This window comes from Coregonus clupeaformis, unplaced genomic scaffold (genome assembly GCF_020615455.1).
Source record: "Coregonus clupeaformis isolate EN_2021a unplaced genomic scaffold, ASM2061545v1 scaf0974, whole genome shotgun sequence".
Classification (NCBI taxonomy): Eukaryota; Metazoa; Chordata; class Actinopteri; order Salmoniformes; family Salmonidae; genus Coregonus; species Coregonus clupeaformis.
In genome coordinates, this window is record NW_025534428.1 from 31,739 (window position 1) to 55,000 (window position 23,262).

General features: G+C 53.0%; 1 protein-coding gene across 1 annotated transcript in view; it reads left to right on the plus strand.

Moving 5' to 3' along the window:
• LOC123486047 (voltage-dependent T-type calcium channel subunit alpha-1H-like) overlaps nt 1–20,233 on the plus strand; it is a gene marked incomplete at its 5' end in the record, with an annotated part of 33,710 nt that extends 13,477 nt beyond the window's left edge. The window contains 7 exon segments of the mRNA XM_045217230.1: nt 4,113–4,191; nt 4,746–4,867; nt 5,921–6,220; nt 16,884–17,055; nt 17,417–18,192; nt 18,459–19,504; nt 19,711–20,233. Coding sequence (XP_045073165.1) covers nt 4,113–4,191; nt 4,746–4,867; nt 5,921–6,220; nt 16,884–17,055; nt 17,417–18,192; nt 18,459–19,504; nt 19,711–20,233 — 3,018 coding nt within the window.
• Between the last annotated feature and the right edge of the window lie 3,029 nt (nt 20,234–23,262).

The following is a 23,262-nucleotide window of genomic DNA, read 5'->3' on the forward strand; positions in this document are numbered from 1 at the left end:
ATAATATATATATCCTGTGTGTCTCTAGGGAGGTGAATCTGGCTGGGTGTTATATAATATATATATCCTGTGTGTCTCCAGGGAGGTGAATCTGGCTGGGGGTTATATAATATATATATCCTGTGTGTCTCTAGGGAGGTGAATCTGGCTGGGGGTTATATAATATATATATCCTGTGTGTCTCTAGGGAGGTGAATCTGGCTGGGGGTTATATAATATATATATATCCTGTGTGTCTCTAGGGAGGTGAATCTGGCTGGGGGTTATATAATATATATATCCTGTGTGTCTCTAGGGGAGGTGAATCTGGCTGGGGGTTATATAATATATATATCCTGTGTGTCTCTAGGGAGGTGAATCTGGCTGGGTGTTATATAATATATATATCCTGTGTGTCTCTAGGGAGGTGAATCTGGCTGGGGGTTATATAATATATATATCCTGTGTGTCTCTAGGGAGGTGAATCTGGCTGGGGGTTATATAATATATATATCCTGTGTGTCTCTATGGCTGGGGGTTATATAATATATATATCCTGTGTGTCTCTAGGGAGGTGAATCTGGCTGGGTGTTATATAATATATATATCCTGTGTGTCTCTAGGGAGGTGAATCTGGCTGGGGGTTATATAATATATATATCCTGTGTGTCTCCATGGAGGTGAATCTGGCTGGGGGTTATATAATATATATATCCTGTGTGTCTCTAGGGAGGTGAATCTGGCTGGGTGTTATATAATATATATATCCTGTGTGTCTCTAGGGAGGTGAATCTGGCTGGGGGTTATATAAATATATATCCTGTGTGTCTCTACTGGCTGGGGGTTATATAATATATATATCCTGTGTGTCTCCAGGGAGGTGAATCTGGCTGGGGGTTATATAATATATATATCCTGTGTGTCTCTAGGGAGGTGAATCTGGCTGGGTGTTATATAATATATATATCCTGTGTGTCTCTATGGCTGGGGGTTATATAATATATATATCCTGTGTGTCTCTATGGCTGGGTGTTATATAATATATATATCCTGTGTGTCTCTAGGGAGGTGAATCTGGCTGGGGGCTATATAATATATATATCCTGTGTGTCTCTAGGGAGGTGAATCTGGCTGGGGGTTATATAATATATATATCCTGTGTGTCTCTAGGGAGGTGAATCTGGCTGGGTGTTATATAATATATATATCCTGTGTGTCTCTAGGGAGGTGAATCTGGCTGGGGGTTATATAATATATATATCCTGTGTGTCTCTATGGCTGGGGGTTATATAATATATATATCCTGTGTGTCTCTAGGGAGGTGAATCTGGCTGGGGGTTATATAATATATATATCCTGTGTGTCTCTAGGGAGGTGAATCTGGCTGGGTGTTATATAATATATATATCCTGTGTGTCTCTAGGGAGGTGAATCTGGCTGGGGGTTATATAATATATATATCCTGTGTGTCTCTATGGCTGGGGGTTATATAATATATATATCCTGTGTGTCTCTAGGGAGGTGAATCTGGCTGGGGGTTATATAATATATATATCCTGTGTGTCTCTATGGCTGGGGGTTATATAATATATATATCCTGTGTGTCTCTAGGGAGGTGAATCTGGCTGGGGGTTATATAATATATATATCCTGTGTGTCTCTAGGGAGGTGAATCTGGCTGGGGGTTATATAATATATATATCCTGTGTGTCTCTAGGGAGGTGAATCTGGCTGGGGGTTATATAATATATATATCCTGTGTGTCTCTAGGGAGGTGAATCTGGCTGGGGGTTATATAATATATATATCCTGTGTGTCTCTAGGGAGGTGAATCTGGCTGGGTGTTATATAATATATATATCCTGTGTGTCTCTAGGGAGGTGAATCTGGCTGGGGGTTATATAATATATATATCCTGTGTGTCTCTAGGGAGGTGAATCTGGCTGGGGGTTATATAATATATATATATCCTGTGTGTTTCTAGGGAGGTGAATCTGGCTGGGGGTTATATAATATATATATCCTGTGTGTCTCTAGGGAGGTGAATCTGGCTGGGGGTTATATAATATATATATCCTGTGTGTCTATAGGGAGGTGAATCTGGCTGGGGGTTATATAATATATATATCCTGTGTGTCTATAGGGAGGTGAATCTGGCTGGGTGTTATATAATATATATATCCTGTGTGTCTCCAGGGAGGTGAATCTGGCTGGGGGTTATATAATATATATATCCTGTGTGTCTCTAGGGAGGTGAATCTGGCTGGGGGTTATATAATATATATATCCTGTGTGTCTCCAGGGAGGTGAATATGGCTGGGGGTTATATAATATATATATCCTGTGTGTCTCTAGGAGGTGAATCTGGCTGGGTGTTATATAATATATATATCCTGTGTGTCTCTAGGGAGGTGAATCTGGCTGGGGGTTATATAATATATATATCCTGTGTGTCTCTAGGGAGGTGAATCTGGCTGGGTGTTATATAATATATATATCCTGTGTGTCTCCAGGGAGGTGAATCTGGCTGGGTGTTATATAATATATATATCCTGTGTGTCTCTAGGGAGGTGAATCTGGCTGGGTGTTATATAATATATATATCCTGTGTGTCTCCAGGGAGGTGAATCTGGCTGGGTGTTATATAAATATATATCCTGTGTGTGTCTAGGGAGGTGAATCTGGCTGGGTGTTATATAATATATATATCCTGTGTGTCTCTAGGGAGGTGAATCTGGCTGGGTGTTATATAATATATATATCCTGTGTGTCTCTAGGGAGGTGAATCTGGCTGGGGGTTATATAATATATATATCCTGTGTGTCTCTAGGGAGGTGAATCTGGCTGGGTGTTATATAATATATATATCCTGTGTGTCTCTAGGGAGGTGAATCTGGCTGGGGGTTATATAATATATATATCCTGTGTGTCTCTAGGGAGGTGAATCTGGCTGGGTGTTATATAATATATATATCCTGTGTGTCTCTATGGCTGGGTGTTATATAATATATATATCCTGTGTGTCTCTAGGGAGGTGAATCTGGCTGGGGGTTATATAATATATATATCCTGTGTGTCTCCAGGGAGGTGAATCTGGCTGGGGGTTATATAATATATATATCCTGTGTGTCTCTATGGCTGGGTGTTATATAATATATATATCCTGTGTGTCTCTAGGGAGGTGAATCTGGCTGGGTGTTATATAATATATATATCCTGTGTGTCTCCAGGGAGGTGAATCTGGCTGGGGGTTATATAATATATATATCCTGTGTGTCTCTAGGGAGGTGAATCTGGCTGGGGGTTATATAATATATATATCCTGTGTGTCTCTAGGGAGGTGAATCTGGCTGGGGGTTATATAATATATATATATCCTGTGTGTCTCTAGGGAGGTGAATCTGGCTGGGGGTTATATAATATATATATCCTGTGTGTCTCTAGGGAGGTGAATCTGGCTGGGGGTTATATAATATATATATCCTGTGTGTCTCTAGGGAGGTGAATCTGGCTGGGTGTTATATAATATATATATCCTGTGTGTCTCTAGGGAGGTGAATCTGGCTGGGGGTTATATAATATATATATCCTGTGTGTCTCTAGGGAGGTGAATCTGGCTGGGGGTTATATAATATATATATCCTGTGTGTCTCTATGGCTGGGGGTTATATAATATATATATCCTGTGTGTCTCTAGGGAGGTGAATCTGGCTGGGTGTTATATAATATATATATCCTGTGTGTCTCTAGGGAGGTGAATCTGGCTGGGGGTTATATAATATATATATCCTGTGTGTCTCCAGGGAGGTGAATCTGGCTGGGGGTTATATAATATATATATCCTGTGTGTCTCTAGGGAGGTGAATCTGGCTGGGTGTTATATAATATATATATCCTGTGTGTCTCTAGGGAGGTGAATCTGGCTGGGGGTTATATAATATATATATCCTGTGTGTCTCTATGGCTGGGGGTTATATAATATATATATCCTGTGTGTCTCCAGGGAGGTGAATCTGGCTGGGGGTTATATAATATATATATCCTGTGTGTCTCCAGGGAGGTGAATCTGGCTGGGGGTTATATAATATATATATCCTGTGTGTAATATCTAACATCCTGTCTGTGTATTCTAGGTGGGGAATCTGGGTCTCCTCTTCATGTTGCTGTTCTTCATCTATGCAGCCCTGGGAGTGGAGCTGTTTGGGAAACTGGGTTAGTCACAGTGCTGTGAGTGTGTGAGTGGAGCTGTTTGGGAAACTGGGTTAGTCACAGTGCTGTGAGTGTGTGAGTGGAGCTGTTTGGGAAACTGGGTTAGTCACAGTGCTGTGAGTGTGTCTGATCGAGCTGTCCCTGAAATTCCATGAATTGCATCAATTACGTTGATGTTCTAATCAGCCTCCTTCTTCCTTCTCCTGTTACCCATATCTCTCTTTCAATCTCTCTCTCTCTCTCTCTCTCTCTCTCTCTCTCTCTCCCTCCCTCTCTCTCTCTCTCGCTCCCCCTCTCTCTCTCGCTCTCTCTCTCTCTCCCCCTCTCTCACTCTCCCTCTCCTCTCTCTCTCTCCCCCCTCTCTCCCTCTATCCCTCTCCCTCCCCCTCCCTCCCCTCTCTCTCCCTCTCCCTCTCCCTCTCCCTCTCTCTCTCTCCCCCTCTCTCTCTCTCTCTCTCTCTCTCTCTCTCTCTCCCCCTCTCTCTCTCTCTCTCTCTCTCTCTCTCTCTCTCTCTCTCTCTCTCTCCCTCTCTCCCATGTTTTCTCTGTGGTTCTAGAGTGTTCCGAGGAGAACCCGTGTGAGGGTCTGAGTCGTCACGCCACATTCCAGAACTTTGGCATGGCGTTCCTCACTTTGTTCCGCATTTCCACCGGTGACAACTGGAATGGAATCATGAAGGTAACGACCAATCAGAGCGTGATTTGTCAACCCAATCAGCCAGTCAGATCACAGCTGGGGGGGGGGGAAACAGGGTTGATTGTAGACCTTGTTGGTTGCACACAGGTACAGAGAAAACCCCTCAGTATTAGAAAAAGAACGAGATGCAGAATTCTGCCATTCTTCTTCTAGCTTTTCCACAGGGTTGTAATCGTGCTCTAAATGCCAGCTGGTGGGGAGCTTCTGTTTTAAGGCTTACAGCTGGCATTGTTTGGAGAACACAGAACACAACACAGAACACTGTTCCCAGACGACTGTCTGTCGGTGGAACGTGATTCATTACCTAGTAAAACCTACACGGAACGTTGTGGAACCTACACGGAACGTTGTGGAACATTGTGTGAATGTTGAGGGAACCGGAGATATTTATCTGAGGAGCTCATTGGCTAACACCCCCTCCCTTCCCCCCGGGTTCTGTCTGATAATTGGCTGTTATCCCAGTCAGTCAGACTCTCTGGCTCTCTGATAGGCTAGTGCTTGGCTCTGTGTGTCTTGTGCCAACAGACAGGCTGTGGCTCAACTCAATGGCTCCACCTGGTGGTCAGGACTGGGGGTTACACCCTGAGAAACACAATACATCATTATACCATTCTGCACACAAAAAGCTCTGTTTGGAAAATGGAAAGCATGGAAAATGACATTGCTGGGGCATGTTTGGATGAAATATACATTTTCTTAAAAGTCCCAACAGATTAATGCTACGGGCCTCCAGTTCTTTAGTAAACAACAGTCACCATTTCTGGTGTCTTCAAGCACATGACAGCGACTAAGACGTTAGTAGCATTTTGTTGCTCTGTCTTTGTGATGATGTTTGTGTCTTTCTCGAGCCTCTTGTTGTCTGAGCTCCCTGCCCCAATAGTATCAACTCTCTCTCTCCCCTCCAGGACACGTTGCTCCCTGCCCCAATAGTATCAACTCTCTCTCTCCCCTCCAGGACACGTTGCTCCCTGCCCCAATAGTATCAACTCTCTCTCCCTCTCTCCCTCCCTCTCTCTCCCCCCCCCCCCCACCCAGGACACATTGCGTGAGTGTCTTCCAGAGGAGCACTCCTGCCTGACCTACCTTCCCCTGGTGTCTCCTGTCTACTTCGTGACCTTCGTCCTCACGGCCCAGTTCGTGCTGGTCAACGTGGTGGTAGCTGTGTTGATGAAGCATCTGGAGGAGAGCAACAAGGAGGCGCAGGAGGAGGCGGAGGAGGAGGCCAAAGAGGAGGAGGCTAGGCAACAGGAGGAGGCCAGACAAGAGGAGGCGCGCCAGGAGGCCGTCCGTCCCCTTAGCAACGCCTCAGTGGGCGGGGTGGAATCGTCTGGACAGGTACGGAGAAGGATCACCTGTAGTTGAACCTAACCAAAGATCTGGGATCAGATCACCTTCCCGTCAGTCCTCTCCTATCGACTGTCAGGGGGTGACATAACATCTGACCCTGTATCAGTGGTTAGGGGGGCTGGTGGTGGTGGTGGTGGGATCAGATCACCTTCCCGTCAGTCCTCTCCTATCGACTGGCAGGGGGTGACATAACATCTGACCCTGTATCAGTGGTTAGGGGGGCTGGTGGTGGTGGTGGTGGGATCAGATCACCTTCCCGTCAGTCCTCTCCTATCGACTGGCAGGGGGTGACATAACATCTGACCCTGTATCAGTGGTTAGGGGGGCTGGTGGTGGTGGTGGTGGGATCAGATCACCTTCCCGTCAGTCCTCTCCTATCGACTGGCAGGGGGTGACATAACATCTGACCCTGTATCAGTGGTTAGGGGGGCTGGTGGTGGTGGTGGTGGGATCAGATCACCTTCCCGTCAGTCCTCTCCTATCGACTGGCAGGGGGTGACATAACATCTGACCCTGTATCAGTGGTTAGGGGGGCTGGTGGTGGTGGTGGTGGGATCAGATCACCTTCCCGTCAGTCCTCTCCTATCGACTGGCAGGGGTGACATAACATCTGACCCTGTATCAGTGGTTAGGGGGGACTGTTGGTGGTGGTGTTGGTGGTGATGCTGGGATCAGATCACCTTCCCGTCAGTCCTCTCCTATCGACTGTCAGGGGGGTGACATAACATCTGACCCTGTATCAGTGGTTAGGGAGGGGGGACTGGTGGTGGTGGTGGTGGGATCAGATCACCTTCCCGTCAGTCCTCTCCTATCGACTGTCAGGGGGTGACATAACATCTGACCCTGTATCAGTGGTTAGGGAGGGGGGACTGGTGGTGGTGGTGGTGGGATCAGATCACCTTCCCGTCAGTCCTCTCCTATCGACTGTCAGGGGGTGACATAACATCTGACCCTGTATCAGTGGTTAGGGGAGGGGGACTGGTGGTGGTGGTGGTGGGATCAGATCACCTTCCCGTCAGTCCTCTCCTATCGACTGTCAGGGGGTGACATAACATCTGATCCTGTATCAGTGGTTAGGAGGGGGGACTGGTGGTGGTGGTGGTGGGATCAGATCACCTTCCCGTCAGTCCTCTCCTATCGACTGTCAGGGGGTGACATAACATCTGACCCTGTATCAGTGGTTAGGGAGGGGGACTGGTGGTGGTGGTGGTGGGATCAGATCACCTTCCCGTCAGTCCTCTCCTATCGACTGTCAGGGGGTGACATAACATCTGACCCTGTATCAGTGGTTAGGGAGGGGGACTGGTGGTGGTGGTGGTGGGATCAGATCACCTTCCCGTCAGTCCTCTCCTATCGACTGTCAGGGGGTGACATAACATCTGACCCTGTATCAGTGGTTAGGGAGGGGACTGGTGGTGGTGGTGGTGGGATCAGATCACCTTCCCGTCAGTCCTCTCCTATCGACTGTCAGGGGGTGACATAACATCTGACCCTGTATCAGTGGTTAGGGAGGGGGACTGGTGGTGGTGGTGGTGGGATCAGATCACCTTCCCGTCAGTCCTCTCCTATCGACTGTCAGGGGGTGACATAACATCTGACCCTGTATCAGTGGTTAGGGAGGGGGGACTGGTGGTGGTGGTGGTGGGATCAGATCACCTTCCCGTCAGTCCTCTCCTATCGACTGTCAGGGGGTGACATAACATCTGACCCTGTATCAGTGGTTAGGGAGGGGGACTGGTGGTGGTGGTGGTGGGATCAGATCACCTTCCCGTCAGTCCTCTCCTATCGACTGTCAGGGGGTGACATAACATCTGACCCTGTATCAGTGGTTAGGGAGGGGGGACTGGTGGTGGTGGTGGTGGGATCAGATCACCTTCCCGTCAGTCCTCTCCTATCGACTGTCAGGGGGTGACATAACATCTGACCCTGTATCAGTGGTTAGGGAGGGGGACTGGTGGTGGTGGTGGTGGGATCAGATCACCTTCCCGTCAGTCCTCTCCTATCGACTGTCAGGGGGTGACATAACATCTGACCCTGTATCAGTGGTTAGGGGGGGGGACTGGTGGTGGTGGTGGTGGGATCAGATCACCTTCCCGTCAGTCCTCTCCTATCGACTGTCAGGGGGTGACATAACATCTGACCCTGTATCAGTGGTTAGGGAGGGGGACTGGTGGTGGTGGTGGTGGGATCAGATCACCTTCCCGTCAGTCCTCTCCTATCGACTGTCAGGGGGTGACATAACATCTGACCCTGTATCAGTGGTTAGGGAGGGGGACTGGTGGTGGTGGTGGTGGGATCAGATCACCTTCCCGTCAGTCCTCTCCTATCGACTGTCAGGGGGTGACATAACATCTGACCCTGTATCAGTGGTTAGGGAGGGGGACTGGTGGTGGTGGTGGTGGGATCAGATCACCTTCCCGTCAGTCCTCTCCTATCGACTGTCAGGGGGTGACATAACATCTGACCCTGTATCAGTGGTTAGGGAGGGGGACTGGTGGTGGTGGTGGTGGGATCAGATCACCTTCCCGTCAGTCCTCTCCTATCGACTGTCAGGGGGTGACATAACATCTGACCCTGTATCAGTGGTTAGGGAGGGGGACTGGTGGTGGTGGTGGTGGGATCAGATCACCTTCCCGTCAGTCCTCTCCTATCGACTGTCAGGGGTGACATAACATCTGACCCTGTATCAGTGGTTAGGGAGGGGGACTGGTGGTGGTGGTGGTGGGATCAGATCACCTTTCCCGTCAGTCCTCTCCTATCGACTGTCAGGGGGTGACATAACATCTGACCCTGTATCAGTGGTTAGGGAGGGGGACTGGTGGTGGTGGTGGTGGGATCAGATCACCTTCCCGTCAGTCCTCTCCTATCGACTGTCAGGGGGTGACATAACATCTGACCCTGTATCAGTGGTTAGGAGGGGGACTGGTGGTGGTGGTGGTGGGATCAGATCACCTTCCCGTCAGTCCTCTCCTATCGACTGTCAGGGGTGACATAACATCTGACCCTGTATCAGTGGTTAGGAGGGGGACTGGTGGTGGTGGTGGTGGGATCAGATCACCTTCCCGTCAGTCCTCTCCTATCGACTGTCAGGGGGGTGACATAACATCTGACCCTGTATCAGTGGTTAGGGAGGGGGACTGGTGGTGGTGGTGGTGGGATCAGATCACCTTCCCGTCAGTCCTCTCCTATCGACTGTCAGGGGGTGACATAACATCTGACCCTGTATCAGTGGTTAGGGAGGGGACTGGTGGTGGTGGTGGTGGGATCAGATCACCTTCCCGTCAGTCCTCTCCTATCGACTGTCAGGGGGTGACATAACATCTGACCCTGTATCAGTGGTTAGGGAGGGGGACTGGTGGTGGTGGTGGTGGGATCAGATCACCTTCCCGTCAGTCCTCTCCTATCGACTGTCAGGGGGTGACATAACATCTGACCCTGTATCAGTGGTTAGGGGAGGGGACTGGTGGTGGTGGTGGTGGGATCAGATCACCTTCCCGTCAGTCCTCTCCTATCGACTGTCAGGGGTGACATAACATCTGACCCTGTATCAGTGGTTAGGAGGGGGGACTGGTGGTGGTGGTGGTGGGATCAGATCACCTTCCCGTCAGTCCTCTCCTATCGACTGTCAGGGGGTGACATAACATCTGACCCTGTATCAGTGGTTAGGGAGGGGGACTGGTGGTGGTGGTGGTGGGATCAGATCACCTTCCCGTCAGTCCTCTCCTATCGACTGTCAGGGGGTGACATAACATCTGACCCTGTATCAGTGGTTAGGAGGGGGACTGGTGGTGGTGGTGGTGGGATCAGATCACCTTCCCGTCAGTCCTCTCCTATCGACTGTCAGGGGGTGACATAACATCTGACCCTGTATCAGTGGTTAGGGAGGGGGACTGGTGGTGGTGGTGGTGGGATCAGATCACCTTCCCGTCAGTCCTCTCCTATCGACTGTCAGGGGGTGACATAACATCTGACCCTGTATCAGTGGTTAGGGGAGGGGGACTGGTGGTGGTGGTGGTGGGATCAGATCACCTTCCCGTCAGTCCTCTCCTATCGACTGTCAGGGGGGTGACATAACATCTGACCCTGTATCAGTGGTTAGGGGAGGGGGGACTGGTGGTGGTGGTGGTGGGATCAGATCACCTTCCCGTCAGTCCTCTCCTATCGACTGTCAGGGGGTGACATAACATCTGACCCTGTATCAGTGGTTAGGGGAGTGGGGACTGGTGGTGGTGGTGGTGGGATCAGATCACCTTCCGTCAGTCCTCTCCTATCGACTGTCAGGGGGTGACATAACATCTGACCCTGTATCAGTGGTTAGGGAGGGGGACTGGTGGTGGTGGTGGTGGGATCAGATCACCTTCCCGTCAGTCCTCTCCTATCGACTGTCAGGGGGTGACATAACATCTGACCCTGTATCAGTGGTTAGGGGGGGGGACTGGTGGTGGTGGTGGTGGGATCAGATCACCTTCCCGTCAGTCCTCTCCTATCGACTGTCAGGGGGTGACATAACATCTGACCCTGTATCAGTGGTTAGGGAGGGGGACTGGTGGTGGTGGTGGTGGGATCAGATCACCTTCCCGTCAGTCCTCTCCTATCGACTGTCAGGGGGTGACATAACATCTGACCCTGTATCAGTGGTTAGGAGGGGGACTGGTGGTGGTGGTGGTGGGATCAGATCACCTTTCCCGTCAGTCCTCTCCTATCGACTGTCAGGGGGTGACATAACATCTGACCCTGTATCAGTGGTTAGGGAGGGGGACTGGTGGTGGTGGTGGTGGGATCAGATCACCTTCCCGTCAGTCCTCTCCTATCGACTGTCAGGGGGTGACATAACATCTGACCCTGTATCAGTGGTTAGGGGGGGGACTGGTGGTGGTGGTGGTGGGATCAGATCACCTTCCCGTCAGTCCTCTCCTATCGACTGTCAGGGGGTGACATAACATCTGACCCTGTATCAGTGGTTAGGGAGGGGACTGGTGGTGGTGGTGGTGGGATCAGATCACCTTCCCGTCAGTCCTCTCCTATCGACTGTCAGGGGGTGACATAACATCTGACCCTGTATCAGTGGTTAGGGAGGGGGACTGGTGGTGGTGGTGGTGGGATCAGATCACCTTCCCGTCAGTCCTCTCCTATCGACTGTCAGGGGGTGACATAACATCTGACCCTGTATCAGTGGTTAGGGAGGGGGACTGGTGGTGGTGGTGGTGGGATCAGATCACCTTCCCGTCAGTCCTCTCCTATCGACTGTCAGGGGGTGACATAACATCTGACCCTGTATCAGTGGTTAGGGAGGGGGACTGGTGGTGGTGGTGGTGGGATCAGATCACCTTCCCGTCAGTCCTCTCCTATCGACTGTCAGGGGGTGACATAACATCTGACCCTGTATCAGTGGTTAGGAGGGGGACTGGTGGTGGTGGTGGTGGGATCAGATCACCTTCCCGTCAGTCCTCTCCTATCGACTGTCAGGGGGTGACATAACATCTGACCCTGTATCAGTGGTTAGGGAGGGGGACTGGTGGTGGTGGTGGTGGGATCAGATCACCTTCCCGTCAGTCCTCTCCTATCGACTGTCAGGGGGTGACATAACATCTGACCCTGTATCAGTGGTTAGGGGAGGGGACTGGTGGTGGTGATGGTGGGATCAGATCACCTCCCGTCAGTCCTCTCCTATCGACTGTCAGGGGGTGACATAACATCTGACCCTGTATCAGTGGTTAGGGAGGGGGACTGGTGGTGGTGGTGGTGGGATCAGATCACCTTCCCGTCAGTCCTCTCCTATCGACTGTCAGGGGGTGACATAACATCTGACCCTGTATCAGTGGTTAGGAGGGGGGACTGGTGGTGGTGGTGGTGGGATCAGATCACCTTCCCGTCAGTCCTCTCCTATCGACTGTCAGGGGGTGACATAACATCTGACCCTGTATCAGTGGTTAGGGGAGGGGGACTGGTGGTGGTGGTGGTGGGATCAGATCACCTTCCCGTCAGTCCTCTCCTATCGACTGTCAGGGGGTGACATAACATCTGACCCTGTATCAGTGGTTAGGGAGGGGGACTGGTGGTGGTGGTGGTGGGATCAGATCACCTTCCCCGTCAGTCCTCTCCTATCGACTGTCAGGGGGTGACATAACATCTGACCCTGTATCAGTGGTTAGGGAGGGGGACTGGTGGTGGTGGTGGTGGGATCAGATCACCTTCCCGTCAGTCCTCTCCTATCGACTGTCAGGGGGTGACATAACATCTGACCCTGTATCAGTGGTTAGGGGAGGGGACTGGTGGTGGTGGTGGTGGGATCAGATCACCTTTCCCGTCAGTCCTCTCCTATCGACTGTCAGGGGGTGACATAACATCTGACCCTGTATCAGTGGTTAGGGAGGGGGACTGGTGGTGGTGGTGGTGGGATCAGATCACCTTCCCGTCAGTCCTCTCCTATCGACTGTCAGGGGGTGACATAACATCTGACCCTGTATCAGTGGTTAGGGAGGGGGACTGGTGGTGGTGGTGGTGGGATCAGATCACCTTCCCGTCAGTCCTCTCCTATCGACTGTCAGGGGGTGACATAACATCTGACCCTGTATCAGTGGTTAGGGGGGGGACTGGTGGTGGTGGTGGTGGGATCAGATCACCTTCCCGTCAGTCCTCTCCTATCGACTGTCAGGGGGTGACATAACATCTGACCCTGTATCAGTGGTTAGGGAGGGGGACTGGTGGTGGTGGTGGTGGGATCAGATCACCTTCCCCGTCAGTCCTCTCCTATCGACTGTCAGGGGGTGACATAACATCTGACCCTGTATCAGTGGTTAGGGGGGGACTGGTGGTGGTGGTGGTGGGGATCAGATCACCTTCCCGTCAGTCCTCTCCTATCGACTGTCAGGGGGTGACATAACATCTGACCCTGTATCAGTGGTTAGGGAGGGGGACTGGTGGTGGTGGTGGTGGGATCAGATCACCTTTCCCGTCAGTCCTCTCCTATCGACTGTCAGGGGGTGACATAACATCTGACCCTGTATCAGTGGTTAGGGAGGGGGACTGGTGGTGGTGGTGGTGGGATCAGATCACCTTCCCGTCAGTCCTCTCCTATCGACTGTCAGGGGGTGACATAACATCTGACCCTGTATCAGTGGTTAGGGAGGGGGACTGGTGGTGGTGGTGGTGGGATCAGATCACCTTCCCGTCAGTCCTCTCCTATCGACTGTCAGGGGGTGACATAACATCTGACCCTGTATCAGTGGTTAGGGGAGGGGGACTGGTGGTGGTGGTGGTGGGATCAGATCACCTTCCCGTCAGTCCTCTCCCTATCGACTGTCAGGGGGTGACATAACATCTGACCCTGTATCAGTGGTTAGGGGAGGGGGACTGGTGGTGGTGGTGGTGGGATCAGATCACCTTCCCGTCAGTCCTCTCCTATCGACTGTCAGGGGGTGACATAACATCTGACCCTGTATCAGTGGTTAGGGAGGGGGACTGGTGGTGGTGGTGGTGGGATCAGATCACCTTCCCGTCAGTCCTCTCCTATCGACTGTCAGGGGGGTGACATAACATCTGACCCTGTATCAGTGGTTAGGGAGGGGGACTGGTGGTGGTGGTGGTGGGATCAGATCACCTTTCCCGTCAGTCCTCTCCTATCGACTGTCAGGGGGTGACATAACATCTGACCCTGTATCAGTGGTTAGGAGGGGGACTGGTGGTGGTGGTGGTGGTGGTGGTGGGATCAGATCACCTTCCCGTCAGTCCTCTCCTATCGACTGTCAGGGGGTGACATAACATCTGACCCTGTATCAGTGGTTAGGGAGGGGGACTGGTGGTGGTGGTGGTGGGATCAGATCACCTTCCCGTCAGTTCTCTCCTATCGACTGGCAGGGGGTGACATAACATCTGACCCTGTATCAGTGGTTAGGGAGGGGACTGGTGGTGGTGGTGGTGGGATCAGATCACCTTCCCGTCAGTCCTCTCCTATCGACTGTCAGGGGGTGACATAACATCTGACCCTGTATCAGTGGTTAGGGAGGGGGACTGGTGGTGGTGGTGGTGGGATCAGATCACCTTCCCGTCAGTCCTCTCCTATCGACTGTCAGGGGGTGACATAACATCTGACCCTGTATCAGTGGTTAGGAGGGGGACTGGTGGTGGTGGTGGTGGGATCAGATCACCTTCCCGTCAGTCCTCTCCTATCGACTGTCAGGGGGTGACATAACATCTGACCCTGTATCAGTGGTTAGGGAGGGGGACTGGTGGTGGTGGTGGTGGGATCAGATCACCTTCCCGTCAGTCCTCTCCTATCGACTGTCAGGGGGTGACATAACATCTGACCCTGTATCAGTGGTTAGGGAGGGGGACTGGTGGTGGTGGTGGTGGGATCAGATCACCTTCCCGTCAGTCCTCTCCTATCGACTGTCAGGGGGTGACATAACATCTGACCCTGTATCAGTGGTTAGGGAGGGGGACTGGTGGTGGTGGTGGTGGGATCAGATCACCTTCCCGTCAGTCCTCTCCTATCGACTGTCAGGGGGTGACATAACATCTGACCCTGTATCAGTGGTTAGGAGGGGGACTGGTGGTGGTGGTGGTGGGATCAGATCACCTTCCCGTCAGTCCTCTCCTATCGACTGTCAGGGGGTGACATAACATCTGACCCTGTATCAGTGGTTAGGGAGGGGGACTGGTGGTGGTGGTGGTGGGATCAGATCACCTTCCCCGTCAGTCCTCTCCTATCGACTGTCAGGGGTGACATAACATCTGACCCTGTATCAGTGGTTAGGGGGGGGGACTGGTGGTGGTGGTGGTGGGATCAGATCACCTTCCCGTCAGTCCTCTCCTATCGACTGTCAGGGGGTGACATAACATCTGACCCTGTATCAGTGGTTAGGAGGGGGGACTGGTGGTGGTGGTGGTGGGATCAGATCACCTTCCCGTCAGTCCTCTCCTATCGACTGTCAGGGGGTGACATAACATCTGACCCTGTATCAGTGGTTAGGGGGGACTGTTGGTGGTGGTGGTGGTGGTGGTGGTGGGATCAGATCACCTTCCCGTCAGTCCTCTCCTATCGACTGGCAGGGGGTGACATAACATCTGACCCTGTATCAGTGGTTAGGGAGGGGGACTGGTGGTGGTGGTGATGGGATCAGATCACCTTCCCGTCAGTCCTCTCCTATCGACTGTCAGGGGGTGACATAACATCTGACCCTGTATCAGTGGTTAGGGGGGACTGTTGGTGGTGTTGGTGGTGGTGGTGGTGGGATCAGATCACCTCCCCGTCAGTCCTCTCCTATCGACTGGCAGGGGGTGACATAACATCTGACCCTGTATCAGTGGTTAGGGAGGGGGGCTGTTGGTGGTGGTGGGATCAGATCACCTTCCTGTCAGTCCTCTCCTATCGACTGTCAGGGGGTGACATAACATCTGACCCTGTATCAGTGGTTAGGGGAGGGGGGCTGTTGGTGGTGGTGGGATCAGATCACCTTCCCGTCAGTCCTCTCCTATCGACTGTCAGGGGGTGACATAACATCTGACCCTGTATCAGTGGTTAGGAGGGGGACTGGTGGTGGTGGTGGTGGGATCAGATCACCTTCCCGTCAGTCCTCTCCTATCGACTGTCAGGGGGTGACATAACATCTGACCCTGTATCAGTGGTTAGGGGGGGGACTGGTGGTGGTGGTGGTGGGATCAGATCACCTTCCCGTCAGTCCTCTCCTATCGACTGTCAGGGGGTGACATAACATCTGACCCTGTATCAGTGGTTAGGGAGGGGGACTGGTGGTGGTGGTGATGGGATCAGATCACCTTCCCGTCAGTCCTCTCCTATCGACTGTCAGGGGGTGACATAACATCTGACCCTGTATCAGTGGTTAGGGGGACTGTTGGTGGTGTGGTGGTGGTGGTGGTGGGATCAGATCACCTCCCCGTCAGTCCTCTCCTATCGACTGGCAGGGGGTGACATAACATCTGACCCTGTATCAGTGGTTAGGGGAGGGGGGCTGTTGGTGGTGGTGGGATCAGATCACCTTCCCGTCAGTCCTCTCCTATCGACTGTCAGGGGGTGACATAACATCTGACCCTGTATCAGTGGTTAGGGGAGGGGGCTGTTGGTGGTGGTGGGATCAGATCACCTTCCCCGTCAGTCCTCTCCTATCGACTGTCAGGGGGTGACATAACATCTGACCCTGTATCAGTGGTTAGGGGAGGGGGGGGCTGTTGGTGGTGGTGATGCTGGGATCAGATCACCTCCCGTCAGTCCTCTCCTATCGACTGGCAGGGGGTGACATAACATCTGACCCTGTATCAGTGGTTAGGGGAGGGACTGCCACCTATTACCACAGGTAGATAGATGGGTGGTGATGTTGGTCATGATGATGAGGGTGATGACGATGGTGGTGATGATGATGGTGATGAGGGTTTTGACGATGGTGGTGATGATGATCGTGGTGATGACGATGGTGATGACGGTGGTGATTATGAAGGTTATGGTGCTGACCCGTGTGGCTCAGTAGGTAGAGCATGGCGCTTGCAACGGCAGGGTTGTGGGTTCGATTCCCACGGGGGACCAGTATGAAAAATGTATGCACTCCCTACTGTAAGTCGCTCTGGATAAGAGCATCTGCTAAATGACTAAAATGTAAAAAACATTATGAAGATGACGTTCATGTTTTTGTTCCAGTTTGAGGAAGAAGAGGGTTGTCGTGGTAGCCTGCTGACGGTGGGCCGGCCGTCTCTGTCACGTATGATGTCTCTGCCTAGCGACAGCTACATGCTCCGCCCCCTACAGCCCCTCGGACACACCCCCTACCCTCCCATTGGCCACGACACCTACGGGGGATACGGTTTCTCAGGTAACCATCCCTCAGAGTTCGAAAGTTCTGTCTCTGCTAGGTCTCAGAGTTCTAGGTCTCAGAGTTCTAGGTGTCAGTATTCTAGGTGTCAGGGTTCTAGGTCTCAGGGTTCTAGGTGTCAGGGTTCTAGGTCTCAGAGTTCTAGGTGTCAGGGTTCTAGGTCTCAGAGTTCTAGGTCTCAGATTTCTAGGTCTCAGAGTTTTAGGTTTCAGAGTTTTAGGTCTCAGAGTTCTAGGTTTCAGAGTTTTAGGTCTCAGAGTTTTAGGTCTCAGAGTTTTAGGTCTCAGAGTTCTAGGTCTCAGAGTTCTATGTGTCAGGGTTCTAGGTCTCAGAGTTCTAGGTCTCTCTCTGTGTCTCCTAGGTTCTGTCTCCTCCATGGGCTCTAGTGGAGCAGGATCCCTACTGCAGGTCCCGGGGGCGTTACCATCGGGAAGCCGCGCGTCCCTCAGCTCCAGGGGATCCAGCTGCAGACCCACGGTCAGGCTCAGCCCCTCCCACAGCGTGGACAGACACTCCCTCTCCATGGGAAGACACACCCCCAGGAGGCCCAGCGATGTTGAGGGCAGACGAGCGTCGTTTATCAGTAGTTCTTACTACACCCACAGTATGGACACACATAGTTACGGACTCCGCCCTGCTCAGAGCATCGACACACATAGTTACAGACTCAGCCCTGCTCAGAGCATCGACACACATAGTCACAGACTCCGCCCTGCTCAGAGCATCGACACACATAGTTACAGACTCCGCCCTGCTCAGAGCATCGACACACATAGTTACAGACTCCGCCCTGCTCAGAGCATCGACACACGCTCCTCCCATTACCTCGATAGACGAGCCTCTTATATCCACAGCCCCTCCCACAGCATGGACAGTAGACACGCCCCTCAGATGGATAGACACACCCCTTATATCCACAGCCCCTCCCACAGCATGGACGGTAGACACGCCCCTTATATCAGCAGCCCCGCACACAGCGTCAATAGACACACCCCTCCTAACAATAGACACGCCTCTAATATGAGTAGCCCCTCCCACGGTATGGACAGACAGCCCCGACCCAGCACCTCCCTCGGTGTGAGCAGACAGCCCCGACCCAGCTCCTCCCTCGGTGTGAGCAGACAGCTGAGGAGACAGGTATGTAGACTATGTACACAGCAGCTCTTACCCAGCTAGCGTATTAGGTTCCCTGGATGTTTCCGCGAACGTCTGTATTTTTTGGGGGGGAACCTTGCGTGCAAGTTGTTAGAATGTTTTGTGCTAGCTAGGGAAACTTTACAGTCCAGGCCAGATCTAACTGCATTCACCTTCAACTGTCATTTGATTTGATGTTCAAAACAGTCCCAGTGACCTCTGCCCCTCTGTTTCCTGTCTCTACTTCCTAACTTCCTGTCTGTCTGTAGAAGGCGGTGCGTTGTGACTCTGAGGACCTGAGCTGCAGTTCCACCGACGATCTGCGGGGGAGCTCTGTCGACGGCGCCTACCTCACCGTACCCAGCGTGCACCTCTCACCACTACCCAGCGTGCACCTCTCACCTCTACCCAGCCCGCCCCCTGGTGGCAACACACACCTGGACGTGCACCGCCCCTCCTCGCCCTCCCGCTCCCCCCGAGGACGCACCTCCAGCGCACACACACTCCGCCACACACACACCGTACACACACTGAGCCACACACACAGTCAGAGGGTTATATCTACCAGAGGACACAGTAGGAGCCACAGTGATAGTGGCCCCCAGCCGCCCCCCCCCGGCCCCCAGCCGCCTCCCCCCGGCCCTCAGATCTCCACCCCCTGGTCAACAGACACCCCACAGACACCCCAGAGGCCTGAGATGCTCCAGACCCCAGACCCCAGGCCCATCTCTCTCTGCTCTGGAGGTCCCAGCCCCAACCTCGCCATCTCTACTCCCTCCACTCCCCAGAGGCCTGAGATGTCCCAGACCCCAGACCCCAGGCCCATCTCTCTCTGCTCTGGAGGTCCCAGCCCCAACCTCGCCATCTCTACTCCCTCCACTCCCCAGAGGCCTGAGATGTCCCAGACCTCAGACCCCAGGCCCATCTCTCTCTGCTCTGGAGGTCCCAGCCCCAACCTCGCCATCTCTACTCCCTCCACTCCCCAGAGGCCTGAGACGCCCCAGACCCCAGACCCCAGGCCCATCTCTCTCTGCTCTGGAGGTCCCAGCCCCAACCTCGCCATCTCTACTCCCTCCACTCCCCAGAGGCCTGAGACGCCCCAGACCCCAGACCCCAGGCCCATCTCTCTCTGCTCTGGAGGTCCCAGCCCCAACCTCGCCATCTCTACTCCCTCCACTCCCCAGAGGCCTGAGATGTCCCAGACCCCAGACCCCAGGCCCATCTCTCTCTGCTCTGGAGGTCCCAGCCCCAACCTCGCCATCTCTACTCCCTCCACTCCCCAGAGGCCTGAGATGCCCCAGACCCCAGACCCCAGGCCCATCTCTCTCTGCTCTGGAGGTCCCAGCCTGTCCCTCTCCTCCCCCTCCACACCCTCAACCCCAGCCCCAACCTCGCCATCTCTACTCCCTCCACTCCCCAGAGGCCTGAGATGCCCCAGACCCCAGACCCCAGGCCCATCTCTCTCTGCTCTGGAGGTCCCAGCCTGTCCCTCTCCTCCCCCTCCACACCCTCAACCCCCAGCCCCAACCTCGCCATCTCTACTCCCTCCACTCCCCAGAGTCCTCAGACCAGCTTTGACCCTGACCAGAACTCCACACCCCAGAGTCCCAGTACCAGCCCTGCCTTCAGCCCTGGTCCGTCTACCCTGACCCTCAGTACCAGCCCTGCCTTCAGCCCTGGTCCGTCTACCCTGACCCTCAGTACCAGCCCTGGTCCGTCTACCCTGACCCTCAGTACCAGCCCTGGTCCGTCTACCCTGACCCTCAGTACCAGCCCTGGTCCGTCTACCCTGACCCTCAGTACCAGCCCTGGTCCGTCTACCCTGACCCTCAGTACCAGCCCTGGTCCGTCTACCCTGACCCTCAGTACCAGCCCTGGTCCGTCTACCCTGACCCTCAGTACCAGCCCCTGGTCCGTCTACCCTGACCCCCAGTACCAGCCCTGGTCCGTCTACCCTGACCCTCAGTACCAGCCCTGGTCCGTCTACCCTGACCCTCAGTACCAGCCCTGGTCCATCTACCCTGACCCTCAGTACCAGCCCTAGCCCTCTCCCCACTCCCTTTCTAGATGAGACAGATGATGAAGTCGGTCGCATTACCAGCTACACACACAAAACTGAACACACACACCACGCGTCCAGCCCCCCACACACACCCGCTCCAACACACACACACCTCAACACACACACCACGCGTCCAGCCCTCCACACACACCCGCTCCAACACACACACACCTCAACACACACACCACGCGTCCAGCCCCCCACACACCCCGCTCCAACACACACACACCTCAACACACACACCACGCGTCCAGCCCCCCTCACACATCCCGCTCCCCCCACGCCTACTTGTCCCTCCACGCCTGCCTCTCATTTGATGAGGACCAGAGGAGCCGGTGTCTCAGCAGCCAATCGGCGTCTCCGGTTCGAGAGTGGACCAGGAAGCAGAGGATGAGCCCGCCCTGCATCTCTGTAGCCCCGCCTTCTGAAGCCCAGGTTTCCACGGTGACCCAGTCGACGGACGGCAGCATGCATCTGAGGAGGCGGACCCTGTCGGTTGACTCCGCCTCTCAGAGAGACTCGTTGGACACAGACCCGGCAGAGACACGCCTTTCTGTCCCCTTTCTCCAATTGGACGCCAGCTTTATAAGCATCACGGTGGATTCTGACCAATCAGGATGCTCATTGTTGACGGACAGCGAATCAACCCTCGAGGGGGAGGGGAGAGAAGGGGGAGGAGCTCGGAACTCTCATTCTCTGCTGGGATTGGTTCCCAACCCTCTCAGAAGGAGGAGCTTAGTACGCATGCTCAGCACACGGGACGAAGAGGGGGAGGAGACTCAACCCTGACCTCTAACCTCTAAGAAATTGTTTCCTGTTCTCCAACCCTCCTCCTAGAGACTCTGGTGATGCAGCAGGGTTTTGGTCCAGCACCGTTGGAACAGACCTGATTCAGCCAATCAGCTGTTGATAAGGACTTCCCTGACCTCGGACCCCTTAACCCCTGACCCCCAGAAAGACTGCTGTGCTTTAGCCCCTCCTCCTGAGATCAGAGTGTGACATCATGGTACTGAATCATATGCAATAGGACCGCCCACCTTCTCCCTCCCTCACACACCCATTGGTGGAAACTGTGAGCAGTTGACCTTTACATACTGTATGTTTTGTTAAGAGACGTTGTGTGATGTGACATCCTCAGAATCACTGGCACTGAACCTTATACCTGCCATTAGTTTACCTTTAACCTTTGTCACCTTTAATAACCTTTGACCTTTCACCTGGCGACAGCCTCTCGTTTCTGTAGATGACGTCAGAGCGACATCACACACCTTTCTTTCTTCTGGAACACCTGGGAGGACCTTTCACCTTTTGACCTTTTAAACCTGAAGAAGTTTATTATCACTAGATCTAATGACATCACCTTTAACCTTCAACCTTTATCGGATGTTTGTCTGTTTTGTTTCTTATTGTACAGCTTCTGTTAGGTCCGACACGTCTCCTGTCTCCATAGTTACTACCAGACCCATATATAGAGAAACATGGATTGTTAAATAAAATGTATGGCTGTGGTTACTATAACTAACTAACTAACTAACGGACAGGTTAGGGACTCTGTCACTTTAACTTATTACATAGCTCTACTAGAACTACTCCTCTCTCTCTCTCTCTCTCTCTCTCTCTCTCTCTCTCTCTCTCTCTCTCTCTCTCTCTCTCTGTCCTTCTCTCTCTCTCTCTCTCTCTCTCTCTCTCTCTCTCTCCCTTAACCCTCCCCCTCTCTCTCTCTCTCTCTCTCTCTCTCTCTCTCTCTCTCTCTCTCTCTCTCTCTCTCTCTCTCTCTCTCTCTCTGTCTCTCTCTCTCTCTCTCTCTCTCTCTCTCTCTCTCTCTCTCTCTCTCTCTCTCTCTCTCTCTCTCCCTTAACCCTCCCTCTCTCTCTCTCTCTCTCTCTCTCTCTCTCTCTCTCTCTCTCTCTCTCTCTCTCTCTCTCTCTCTCTCTCCCTCTCCCCTTCTCTCTCTCTCTCTCTCTCTCTCTCTCTCTCTCTCTCTCTCTCTCTCTCTCCCTCCTCCTCTCTCTCTGTTCTCTCTCTCTCTCTCTCCTCTCTCTCTCTCTCTCTCTCTCCTCTCTCTCTCTCTCTCTCTCCCCTCCTCTCTCTCTCTCTCTCTCTCTCTCTCTCTCTCTCTCTCTCTCTCTGTGTCTCTCTCTGTGTCTCTCTCTGTCCTCTCTCTCTCTCTCTCTCTCTCTCTCTCTCTCTCTCTTCTCTCTCTCTCTCTCTCTCTCTCTCTCTCTCTCTGTCTCTCTCTCTCTCTGTTCTCTCTCTCTCTCTCTCTCTCTCTCTCTCTCTCTCTCTCTCTCTCTCTCTCTCTCTCTCTCTCTCTCTCTCTCCCTCTCTCCCTAACCCCCCCCTCTCTCTCTCTCTCTCTCTCTCTCTCTCTCTCTCTCTCTCTCTCTCTCTCTCTCTCTCTCTCTCTCTCTCTCTCTCTCTCTCTCTCTCTCTCTCTCTCCCTCCCTCCCTCTCTCTCTCTCTCTCTCTCTCTCTCTCTCTCTCTCTCTCTCCACTCCACTCCCTCTCTCTCTGTCTCTCTCTCTCTCTCTCTCTCTCTCTCTCTCTCTCTCTCTCTCTCTCTCTCTCTCTCTCTCTCTCTCTCTCTCCCTCCTCCTTCTCTCTCTCTCTCTCTCTCCTCTCTCTCTCTCGCTCTCTCTCTCTTCTCTCTCTCCCTCCCTCTCTCTCTCTCTCTCTCTCTGTCTCTCTCTCTCTCTCTCTCTCTCTCTCTCTCTCTCTCTCTCTCTCTCTCTCTCTCTCTCTCTCTCTCTCTCTCCCTCTCTCTCTCTCTCTCTCTCTCTCTCTCCCTCTCCCCTCCCTCCCTCTCTCTCTCTCTCTCTCTCTCTCTCTCTCTCTCTCTCTCTCTCTCTCTCTCTCTCTCTGTTTCTCTATCTCTCTCTCTCTCTCTCTCTCCCTTCCCCTCCCCCACTCTCTCTCTCTCTCTCTGTTTCTCTCCTCTCTCTCTCCCCCCCTCTCTCTTTCAGGTTAGAGCTAGACTAAATAGTAAAACGCGTGACTGTATGACAGGTGGA